Genomic DNA, 13,330 nt, shown 5'->3' on the forward strand with positions numbered 1-13,330 from the left:
AACAAATTTTGCCTAATCATTTTTCTACACTTACAGTGTGATAATATTAAACAGTAAAGTGTTTTGAATGTTTTTATAAATATTCTCTACAATTTTTGAAATTTCTACTTTTGCATGGTAATTAATATTAGGATGACTTTATTTGGATGTACTAAATGTAATTACTTGAGGCAACTGAATTTACTGATTACTTTGATTTCTTTCATTCATTCATATGTTTGAGCTGGGGACCAGGTGTTACTATAGTGAGAAAATGATAAACGGCCACAACTTTCAGCTCCGACATCAGAATAAATACCTCATATTTATCAATTTGCACACAATTGATACAGAATAAATTACTGAACATTAGAACTGAACAATAGAAAAATCGACAAACTCTCCTTTTTTCCTAAACACAACCCTTGTATCATGTATGATTTGCAAGTGACATTAGGAATATGGTCTCTTAAATATATATCCTGTGGTTAAGCTGAGAAGTAGATACCCTAAATGTGTCACTTATAAGCTGGGTGGCCTGGGGCAAATTATTTATATGTTAGTTTTCCCATCAATTAAATGGGAATAATGAGATTTCTGTAAGGATAAAGGGAGTTAAACATACAAAACATTTAGAAAACAGTTCACATGTAATTAATGTTAGCTAGTATATATAATATAATCATATAATAATCATATAATAATAATATGATCATTATTATTAATTGCTATATCCAATAAATCATTTATTGAACTCCCTCTGACACATATATTCTATTTGGAGAAGATATAATTCATTCAAATATTATATAGTAGAGCCCTGTCTCATTTATTGTTTTGATGATACTCAAAATTAACACAAATACTCTATCCTCTTATGAGTTCTCTTTGCGGACTTTTTTTGTTGTTGTTATTTATCTCAATTCATGAGCAGATGTTAACTCGCCAACATGGAAAGAGAATGGTATCAGAATGCTGGAAATGGAGACACTCACTTCTACTTTAAACCGCCTCACAATATAACACCAAGAGCAAATTCTGTAGCTCTTTCTCTATGACTAAATAGTGGTGTTTACAGCAGGGAAAAACAAAACAAAACAAAAACCCCAACAACAACAAAAAACAGAACATGTAGACATGTAGAAGGAGAAATTATTACATAAATTTATAAAAATATTACATTTTACAACATTGAGAGGGCATTATGGGGGAAGGAAGAAGATATGTTTGATTTTTAGCCCTGGATATTTTTTGGGGGAGGGTGATAGGTGATTATGTAACTTAGGAAGTTGATATGTAATTGATACTTTGCACAAAGAAGGTTCCACAAATCTTTTTTCCTTGGTTTAATCAACAACAAAAGTCCTCCACATGACTGCTTTAAGGAATGTGGAAAAAGTGTTTTTCTGCTCTATTCATGGTTTCAAAGTAAATATCATTCATGTTTAAAGTCATGTTTAAAATCAATGGCTTCTGTTACCCTACTGGAATTTAATATTTCTATCTTTCTCACTTTGACCCCTGAAGAGGTATTTCAAGTGCAGCTTGCCTTACTTCCTGTATCCTCCAAGGTTCCTTTGCAGGTGTAACAGCTGCAGTTACTCCTGGACCTCGTGGAGTGTAATATGATGAATATTGTATGGATGCTGCTTCCTAGTTCTCTGAAATTAGTCACAATCAGGAAGGAATGAGGTACTCACTCCATATTGCAATGGTTTATTCTTAGGCAATGTCTTCTCTAAGCTGTTGTAAATCTTAGTTGTTGTTTTTTTTTTTTTTTTTTTCCATAGACCTAACTTGAGTAATTATGCCAATGGTCTCATGGCTAAAGGTAGAGGCTCTGAAGTTAGACTGCCTTAGCTTTCAAATGCCTTCTCTTCTATCTATTCACTGTGTAAGTTCTGGCAAGTTATATGCCTTTTTCTGAGCAGTTGCCTCTTCTGTAAAGTGGGGGTAATTATAATGTGTCCCTCATAGGCATTAAGAAGGAGTAAAGGGCTGTAGGGAAAAAAAAACTGTATAAAGAAGAAATACATAGCTAAAAGAAGAGTTTCTGGTGTATTTTAAATATGAGAATTAGTTGAAAGTCTACCAAGAAGTTTGCATTTCCCTCCATGTTCAGTTTCCGGATCCTACTTTTACATTTGGCTGTACTGTGCTACAGCAGGGAATGTAGCCTAAAGCATTAAAATGGAAAATAGTGAAATAGGGCAGAATAAATCTCATGGCAGAAATAAATTTTAAATTTGCATAAAAAATTATAACTTAAAAATCAAGGGTGAAAAAAATAGAAAAAATTCATCTGACACCCGATAACATGATCTAAACCGTCTTTGTTGTGTTCTCTTTGAGGCAGCCCATGTAACTGGCTCATCAAAGTCTCAATGAAAATCAATTCCTTGGGGGGCCTCGGTGGCTCAGTCGGTTAAGTTGTCTGAGTTCCATTCAGGTCATGATCTCACGGCTTTTGAGTTGGAGCCTGCATCAGGCTCTGTGCTGACAGCTCAGAGCCTGGAGCCTACTTCAGATTCTGTATCTCCCTCTTTCTCTGCTCCTCCTCTGCTTGTGCTCTCTGTCTCAAAAATAAATAAACATTAAAAAACAATAATAAAAAATAGAAAACCAATTCCTTGTGTGTATGCTGTGTGAATTCTCTTTACCATAAAATAAGACCCCTAAGAATAAGGAGATAAATCGAGTTTGATCATATAGCCATTATTCATACAATGCATACTTCTCATTAAAGGCACAAGCTCACTGTTTGTGGAGGTATTATTTTTATGTTACTTTCTAAGTCCAAGCATAAAATGAATACACTATTAACTATACCTCACTTTCTCATTTTATAGTATTAATCTGAGAGCGTTGTAACCCTGAAAATATTTTTCACCTACTTCATGTTGAAATTGAGTTATATATCCACACAGAAGTGTTTTTAGCAGAGAAATTTATAGGTAATCTGGTGATTTATATATTTTATGAAATTTAGTGACTTTTCCTTCTGAATAAGAAAATGCAGCATCTTTGATCAAATTCTGGACTTTAATGTCACAGGGCATAAGACTGAAAGAATATATGAGTTTCTAAGAACAGAATACAGTAAAGCCCATCAGTATCATGAAATCAGAACATCAGAACTGGAAATCTCAATCATCTTCTGAAATAGAAAAGGTATGCCTCTCTTAATTAGGAGAGTTCTGCTCCAGTGGTTTTATACATTCTCTCTTTTCTTTCTTTTTTAATAAATACTTTGCTGGAGTGAAGCGAGGACCAATGCCCAGCCACTCCCTCACATCACCCCACAATTGAAACTTACACCCTCTTAAGCCTCACCTCTTCTGCCTACTTCCAGCCTCTGGGGTATTGGCCCCTTACTCCAATACAACAGTTTGGAAGTTTGAAACTCACTACTGAAATCCAGCCCTTCATTTTAAACTCAAATAAAGCAAAAGAAAGAGGAATAAGAACATTTTCTAAGGCAACATAGTGATTTAGTAGCTGAGACTGTAATTTAGGTTTCCGGCCTTCCTGTTTTGAGTTTTATAGAATATTCTCCTTAACTTTAAATAACACACTATGAGTTAGTATCTGCTTAAAGTCTTCCTCAAGCTTTAAAATATTTTATTTGTATGAGTATACAAGAGATAAGGCACTGCATTGTACATGGAATTAATTCCAAGCAGAGGCAGTTTTATACTTACTCTTGTGTTGTTTCTTTCAGCTTTCAGTTCAGAAATTTCTTCTTCCTTTTCTAGAAGTTGTTCCCTACAAGCATTGAGTTCTTTTGTCAGTGCAGCAAATTCCTGAAAAGGGAATAAATACATTTGAAGACATATTTCAGATATAAAAAGAAATGTCCCACAGGGATAAAAAAAATCAAAATATAAACTTCTGAATGTAAAAAATGGAAATAATGACTTCAATGACAGGAATATAAATATATTGCTATTATTAAATTAATTTGGTTCCCATGGTCAGAGAATGCTAATCCATGATATTTAGCATTCACATTTTATTATAATATGTTGCTCAGATGAGTGTATAAAATATATTTCAAAATGTATCAGATACATCACATTGAAATTACTGGTTTAAATCTGGCCAATTTTGTGAACAACTCCAAAAATCTCACTTTAATCCCTATTTAGCAATGTTCAGACTGAGTATACTAAATCATCAAAAATCAAAACACAAAACAAAACAAAAACCATTACCGACAACAACAAAAATCCTACTAAATGCTATGCTATTTAGAGATTAAGATGTTCATTTATATGTTAACAAGATGAAAAAAGAGAATGTACCTCTTACAAAATAATAAATATTTAAGAGTTAATAAAATCATCTAGCAAATTATTAATTTATACATTATTCTGTTCTTCCCTTTGAAGCATAAGCACCTTGTGAACTGGGACTTTGTCTAGACTTCACTGCTACACTCTCAATGTCTAAGACATAGCGTGTACTCAGTATTTATTTTCAATAAAAAAATTAAGGGTTCTGGAGTAATCCTCTCTCCATGTGACAAATGACACTTTGGAGGAATCTTCAATGGCTTCCCCAAAATGGGATCAGAGATTGTATAATCTGGGTATTTTTACCATGAGGCAGAGAGTTTAGACACAGTAAAGATTACTTAAAAAGAAAATCAAGAAACTTAATTCAATTATTTGGCTATTCCAATGTGTAAACAAATATTATTTTAAAATAATTTTGAAAAATAGTAAAGAGATCCATGTTATCATTACAATGATCATTAAATTATTTAAAAGTTATTCTCAGTAATAAAACTGAGAATTGTTAAATCTTTGCCAAATATTTAAATATTTGGGAAAACGGCCCTGTGCTCAGAAGTCACTGTCAGAGGATCAAACATAAAAATGAAAACCAGGGAGACAGTTTGGTTAACCTAACCTCTCTAAAGGCAAATATAGTCAAAAGTAAGTGAATATGATGATTATGCAAAGCTGAGAAAGATTTAGGGTTTATATTTTTGTTTGCTTCAAACCATTTATTTTGTTGAGTTTCTGAGTGGCTATAGCCCAAGTGGGTACTTCAAAGACCTCAGAGCAGACTTAGAGCTTAGAATCAAGATGAAAGAATTCATTGTTACACTTAGGCTAGCATTATAGATAAATGTTTTCTCCCCCCATTGCTGCCTGCTTAAATGCTGTTGATAGTCTCTGAGCATATTCTTTAAGTGGAGAATGGAAATAAGCAACAAGTAGAAAATAATAAACATTTCCATAAAAAAAAAACTTTTTAAGAACAGCATAATTTTGATGGAGAAAAGAAGAAAGTGACAATTCCGTATTATATATTGTTAACATAGGCATTTAAAAGTAATCTTTATGGATATTACTAGACAAAACATAAATCGAATCTATACTTAACATCATATCAATTTAAAAAATATATCTGGGTTTATCTTTCTAGAGATGCAGCTTACTATATATGTACAGAAAGACAAAATACCAGAAGGAAGAAATATTTCAGAATTTTAACATGATATATTTCCAGGTGGTAAAAAAATAAGTGAGGTTTGTTTGTTTTTTCTGCTTCCTCCTATGTATTTTTATCATCAAAACTCTCTACAATGAAGAAATATGCTTTTATGCTTAGAGAAGAGAAAAATACAAATTTATAAATGTACTGAAGCAATCACGTATTCAAAACCGAGGATGGCAATTGGTCAAGATGTTATTGGCGATAGATGACTTTGGATTTGGTTTATTTTTTACCATGGAACTGAATCCGGGCATGCTATTTGGTGACTCCTTGTATTAAGATTAATTTTACATTTATTAACTTCCTAGCAAATTGCAGGCACTGCTTGACATTCCTTATCTCTTCTTGCTCTCTAAATAACCAGTTGGGTAGTCTCATTCCCATTTGATGGCTGAGAGAACTGAAATACTAAGACTCAAATCTTAAGTTCATGAAGCTCACAACCCATAGAAAGAGGGTTAGACTGTGAACATAGTTTTCTAGACCCCTTGTCTAGTGCTCTTCTACTATATCACTTCACCCTAGCTGTTTGTCAGGTTTATATGATTCAGATTTGAAGTGCATTTATCAGTAAGTTTCCCCCCCTTATCTGAAGAATTAGATAACCATTACGTAAATTATCCTTCTTACTCAGTCCAAAGGGAGTATGGGGAACTAGAAGGCCCAAGGCAAAGTATACCTTCCATGCAGAGTAACAAGAATTTGACAAGCACATTCTGTGTATCTGGGACTGCATTAGATGCAGACACCACATATAGAGTTAATCATCAAATGTTTTTATACTTTTCCTGTGACATTTGTCTCCTCTGTACCTACTTCTCCATCCTTACTGTGAAAATGAACTGAGTTTTATATATCTTTTATGAGATAATAATTACACCAAAAATAATTAACACTGATTCAGCCCTTACAATATGCCAGGTACTCTGCCAAGCAATTTGTATGATCTCATAAATCATAATAAAACTCTGTAACAAAATGCTAGAATGTCACTAAATAAAACTAAACACTCTTACATGCAATCCAGCAATACCACTCCTTAGCATTTACCCAAAGGAGTTAAAAAGTATGTCCACATAAAAATATGCACATAGATATTTATAAAAGTTTTATTCATAATTGCTAAAACTTTGAAAGCAACCAAGATGCCTTTCAATAGGTGAATGGATAAACTTTGGTACATTCAGACAATAGAATATTATTCAATGCTAAAAAGAAATGAGCTATCAAGACAGGAAGAGACGCGGAGGAAACTTAAATGCATGCTACTAAGTGAAAGAAGCCATTCTGAAAAGGCTATATATACACTGTATGAGTCCAACTATGACAAAAGCAAAACTGTGGAGATCAGTGAATGACAGGGTTTGGGTTGGGGAAAAGCACAGAGGATTTTTAGGGCAGTGATAATACTCTGTAAGGAGAAATGTTAGATACATGTCATTATATACTTATCTAAACTCATAGAATCCACAACACCAAGAGTGAACAATTACCAAGAGTAATGTAAACTGTGGACTTTGGGTGATAATGATGTGTTAATGTAGGTTCATCAATTGTAATAGATGTACCATTTTGATGGGGGGTGTTGATAATAGGGGAGGCTGTTCATGTGTGGGGGTAGGAAATCTCTATACCTTCCCCTAAATTTTGCTGGGAACCTAAAACTGCTCTTAGAATATACAGTCTTAAAAACAAATCTCACTGAGGCCTAGTGAAAATAAGAAATTTGCCCAATGTTAGAGAGTCAGTCAGTGCTATAGATGATAACTTGTTTGTTTTTTCCTCCTGATCTTTCTAATTTGTCCTTCTTTCAGTCTTTGCAAAAAATTTATTGGTCTCAAGCTCACAAAACTTCTCAGAGCTTCCTACTTTCAAACACACCAAATGTAAACAGACTTTAACTTTTAAAATTGAAACCCTCTAAAACATGGCCCTTTCATAATTAATTCACTTTATCATTGAACAATAACTACCCTTTTGAGCAGGAGTCATTTTGCTCTGCCCTGACATTAGCATTTCATATGAATTACTTAATCTCTTCCCTATTTTTCAGATGAGGATGCTGAGGCTTATTATGGATGAATAACTTGCTCAAGGTCACACAGCTACAAATAATCCACCCTGATTCCAAAACTCCTTAATTTCTGCAACACTGCCTTCTTTGGGCTGAAAATGAAAAATTATCAAATTTCTTAACAGTTTCAATTGATACAAACTTATCATCCTTCTTATCCATCCACCCACACAACATTTATGGGGCACCTACTACATTTGAGACCCACTGCTAGGTGCAGAGGACACAGAGATAACTTAACACTAGCTGCACTGACCTCCTAGGTCTTTCAGAATTCACATTTGAGGGGCATTAGGGATTTCTGTCACTAAAAACCCATCCTAAAGTTACACACACTTAGCTTCTTAATGTTAGTCTACATTCTTAGAGACATTGTTGATTTACAGGTGACTCTGAAATGTAAAGCCTCCTTCTTAGAAGGTCCGTCTTCTGCATCTACCACAGATTTTTCTTTCTTGTTTCTATTTCCACCTTTCCATTTCCTCATCTCTCTCTGTTTTTCGATTTCTTTCTTTCACATACTATCTCTTAAACATCCTCTTCTTATACTCCTTATATTTCCTTATACTCTTCCACATCCTCTCTGCCTAATTTATTTTTAAATTAGCAGTACACATTGTTAATGTTCTACAGTACCTTGTCCAAAATCTATCAATGCATTTACTAAATTGTTTTTAAAACAATTGAATTATGTGTTCATCTTCTCTAAGTAACAGTATGACCCTTTAATACAAGGTTGTTATCTTGCTTATTTTTATATTCTTAGGATTTAGCATAGTTCCTGACAAATTATAGACACTGACTCCTTGTTTTTACAATAAATGAATGGATCACTTTTGCCAAACTTTTTTACTATAATAGCCAAATGATTTTTAAAAGGTATCATTTGGTAGTTATTTCTTTTTCTGATATCTTTAGAATTTGCACAACATATAACATGTCTGATATCCTTTTTACTTTGTAGCAGTTGTTTTTGTCTACATCTGAAATATTATGCTGTGCTATATTCTACACAGCAATGGCATTATTGTCTACTATGTTTTATTGCATGTATATATAAAGTGATACTATTATCCCAATAATTCATGCATTCAGATGTATTATTTATCCATTGACTATATTTTTAAAAAATGTTTATTTTTGAGAGAGAGATAGAGCGCAAGCAGGGGAGGAGCAGAGAGAGAGGGAGACACAGAATCTGAAGCAGGCTCCAGGCTCTGAGCTGTCTGCACAGAGCCCGACATGGGGCTCGAACTCACGAACTGTGAGATCATGACCTGAGCCAAAGTTAGACGCCTAACCAACTGAGCCACCCAGGTGCCCCTGTTCATTGGCTATATTATATCGTCTTACTCATTCTCAGAGAAAAAAAAAATACATATTTAATCCATGTTACTTCTCTAGCCTATTGTTTCCCAAAGTATAGTCTATAGAACTGTATTTCTGTAAGATTTTCAGAAAAAAAATCCATAGTCAAATGAATTTAGGAAGTGATTTATATTACATATATTTGCTGTTGGAACAACATTATGGGCATCAGAATATTAGAGATTCTGAGGAAAGCTGGCTTTGTGGCCGAGAATTGGGAACAACCTGGATTTCCATTTATAGAAAATGGGTGAATTAAATATAGTAAATGCACATGATGGAATACTGTACAAAGGGCAAAATGAATAGGCTACATCTTTTTATAGAAATATGGAATGATTTCAAAAATATAATTTTAAGTGAAAAAGTTAAGAAACAGAACACAGTGTTTAACAGCATTTTCAGAAGCTGAGGACAACAAAGATAAATGTTATAAGAAAACTTCATTCATAACTTCACTGTTTCTGAGTTCAAAGGAGTCTATAGGAAGAGCTCAGTTTGCTTTGAATCACTGAGACAGGACTAGTAGATTAGTTACCAACCATAGGCCATATTCAACAACTTTTCAGACTAATCATTTGTTTTCCCGATGATAGTCTGCCAAAATTCCTACTTTTCCCCAGGACCAAAATGACTTTCCGTACTCTATTTGTTTCTTGTAATTTTAAAGAGCGGTCAGGACACAAAGTGCCATGTAAGTACCCTCAAACCAAAGGGGATGTACTGTTCTTTGTTAACACATACTCATGCATCTGACACACACACACATGAGCACACACACGTGTACACACACACATTTCTATGAGCACTCCCTATGTACTGACACTATTCTAAGTGCTAGGTAGATGACAATAAAAAAGGCAACTTAAAATCTTTGCTCTCAACATGTTTATATACATTCAGGTATTCACCATTGAAGCAACTTTTACTCAAGAGTGAATCATTTCTATCTATATCAATCACACTAAAAACTAATTCTTCACAATGTAGATTAATTCCTTTAAAATATAAAGCAAAAATTAACTCTTAGGACTGCATCAAAATCAAAAGCTTCTGCACAGCAAAAGAAACAAACAACAAAACTAAAAAATGGGAGAAGATATTTGCAAATGACATATCTGATAAAGGGTTAGTGTCCAAAGTATATAAAGAAATTATAAAATTCAACACCCAAAAGACAAGCGATCCAATTAAAATGGGCAGAAGACATGAACAGACATTTCTCCAATGAAGGCATACAAATGGCCAACAGACACATGCAAAGATGCTTAGCATCATTTGTCATCAAGGAAACATAAATCAAAACCACAATGAAATACTACATAACACCTGTTCAGAACGGCTAAAATAAAAAAAAAAAAACTCAAGAAACAACAAATGTTGGTGAGGATATGGAGAAAAAGGAACCCTTGTGCACCGTTGGTAGGAAAGCAAACTGGTGTAGCTCTTGTGGACGGCAGTATAGAGGTTCCTCAAAAAAATTAAACATAGAACTATCCTACGACCCAGTATCACACTACTGGGTATTCACCCAGAGAATATAAAAACACTAATTTGAAGGGTTATATGTACCCTTATGCTTATTGCAGCATACAATAGTCAAACTATGGAAGCAGCCTAAGTGTCCACTGATAGATGAATGGATAAAGAAGTTGTGAGATACACACACACACACACACACACACATATATACACACACATACATAATTCAGTCATAAAAAAGAATGAACTCTTGCATTTGCAACAACATGGGTGGTGCTGGAAAGTATAATGCTAAGGAAAATAAGCCAATTAGAGAAAGACTAATACCATATGATTTCACTCATATGTCGAATTTAAGAAACAGAACAGTGAACAAAAGGGGGAAGAAAAAGAGAGACCAACCAAAATACAGACTCTTAAGTACAGCAAACAGATGGTTACCAAAGGGGAGATTGGTGGGGGGGCGGGGGAGGGGATGGGTGAAATAGATGAAGAGGATTAAGAGTACACTTATCTTCATGAGCACTGAGTAATATATGCAACTGTGGAATCACTATATTGTACCCTTGAAACTAATACAACACTGTATGTTAATGACATTGGGATTTAAATAAATAAAGCCAGCCAAGTAGATAACTGTAAGAATTCTATTATATATGTATATACAGACAGAATTTTTTGTTTTTTTAAAAATTTAAAGTATCATTTCTTATACACAAACACAAGTCATCTAGTTTCTGTATACCCCTAATTGTAATTTACAAGTCTTATAAACTGTATGAAATCTAAAGTAGTCTATTTCAGCTGAGTTGCTAGTCTTACCTCTTTTCTCCTCTGCCCACATCATTCTCTTCTTAAGCTGTTATTTCTTGAGCATTTTATTATAGGCTTGGGATGTTGCTAGGAACTTTACATCTGTTATATCATTTATTCATCATGGCAGTCTTAGTCTCCCCAGAACACATATGAGAAAACTTGATTAAAAGAGATTAACCAACTCTAGCAAGGTCCATGCTAGTATATGGCAAAGCCCAGGCCTGTCAGATCCCCAGAGCAGAGGTAACCTGCTTTTGTATCTTAAAAGTGGTTTTGCCTGTGCTTGCTGGGATGAGCGCTAAGGATGAACTTGAGAAATTCAAGTGTCTGAGCTGCTAATATTTGAAATAATAGCCTTTAGGTCAGTGACTTGTTCTCAACAGGTTTCATGCAAAGAAGCTTCTCTTGTTTTGGTTCCCAGATGTGTTATTCTCAAAGCGAAAATTATGAGGGCAGAATACAGATTGACTCAGTTCCGGTGCCTAATTACGTTCTATAGGAGTAACCTGGACAGAGGAGTGTTTAGATCAGAACTTCCTCTAGTCATTGTTTCTCTTCCTTTCTCCTCATGTCTCTTTTCACCTGGTAATTTCCTGAAGCCCACTAGGCTGTCCATCTTCAGACAGATGCAGAAATTTCTACTTTGATACATGTTCATTTTTAAGTGAGTTTTCTGTTATTTAATATTAAACATTGGACTGAAATAGACTACTAACACTCATTTCAGAATGTTGTGCTTACTCGAGGGGCTTTATTTGGGGGAAAAAAGACATATTTTCTATTCAAACAAATGGTTGAAAGGCTTTATTTAATAGGTGAATCCTCACCTCAGAAAAGGAGGTCAGGAGAAGCTGTGTGACAAGAGGGAAATTCAACCTTTTAATTTCAAGTTACTGACACCAGGCAGCAGTCTCCAGAGTAATCTCTGACAATCCATTCATCATAATTACAATTTTAACCCTCTTTACCTTCCAATTAAACCTGCATTCTCTACTCTTGGGTGCCACTTAATTAATTAGCTGGCAATGGCCTTATTTCTGCAATTTATCTGAGTATGTACTGGCTGAAGAAGCATAAGCGAAAATCAGTCGGAGAGAAAAGAGAAAAAGGGTGAGCTGGAATTCAGCTTCACTAAGCACCACCAACAACCTCACCAACCACAAAAAAAGCATCTTTTAAGTTTATTCTCCAACCATCTAACATTTGTGCAAATCAAAAATAGCTCTGAGGAAAGCATATGGCATGGAAGCATGCTGACTTGACCATCTAGCATTTAAATTAGACAAAATTAACGACTTCAAAATGTTTTTATAATGACTTCCTTAGGCACCATCTCCAATTTACTATATTTTGGTGTCTCATCTTCTGAAAATTGAAAATTCTTCTAACAATTTTATTTGTAATGCTCAGTGGAAAGCTTTGGATTTTAAATCTACATTTCTTTGGATATAACTGCACATAAATTTACATGTATAAGGATACATATTTCCTTCCCTGCACCATAGGACATATTTTCTAGAACAAATTAATAGCAGAAATATCACATTGAAGAGATAAAAACAAAAAACAAAAAGTCTTAATAGAGTCATTACATTATCTACACACACACATACACACACACACACACATATATCTCTCAGAATATCAGCTATAAATTCACAAGAGTCTGTAGATTTTCAGTATGAAAACAAAAAAGCATTTGTTTTAAAGAAATTTATATCCCATCTCTCTCTCTCTCTTTCTGTATGTATATATACATTTCTTTTTACTATTATTATTGCCGTATTATGTTATGCAATCAAATGCAGTGTTAATGACCTCTGGTCTCATAATTGCCTCCTAGACTTGCATGAGCTCAGGAAAAGCTGTCACCCAAAATTACTGTGCGGAACAGCCATATCTCATGGTCAGCCTTGGGCTAGATGGCTTGCAGGTAGGCTCGCCTGCATAACTAATACAATTTGACAGGCACAACTGGACTCTCAGAGTTTTCATAGAAATTGTTGAGTAAGGCTGCCCAATTTAAAAGGAAAATGAGATTTAAACTCCGTGCAAATAATATTTTGTGCCCCCTTGATTTTTATGTATCCATATTCCAACAAG

At 34.3% G+C, this 13,330-nt stretch overlaps 1 protein-coding gene across 5 annotated transcripts in view; it reads right to left on the reverse strand.

Moving 5' to 3' along the window:
• Nucleotides 1–13,330, reverse strand: part of PPFIA2 (PTPRF interacting protein alpha 2) — a 473,921-nt gene that overhangs the window by 192,893 nt on the left and 267,698 nt on the right. For all 5 annotated transcript variants that reach the window (XM_047065813.1, XM_047065810.1, XM_047065809.1 and 2 more), the window contains one exon: nt 3,681–3,782. In XM_047065813.1, the coding sequence (XP_046921769.1) occupies nt 3,681–3,782 (102 nt within the window). The remainder of the gene's footprint in view (nt 1–3,680; nt 3,783–13,330) is intronic.

This window comes from Lynx rufus, unplaced genomic scaffold, assembly GCF_022079265.1.
Source record: "Lynx rufus isolate CCGP_SWC_20201006 ecotype Redwood Valley unplaced genomic scaffold, mLynRuf1.p SCAF_7, whole genome shotgun sequence".
Lineage (NCBI taxonomy): Eukaryota > Metazoa > Chordata > Mammalia > Carnivora > Felidae > Lynx > Lynx rufus.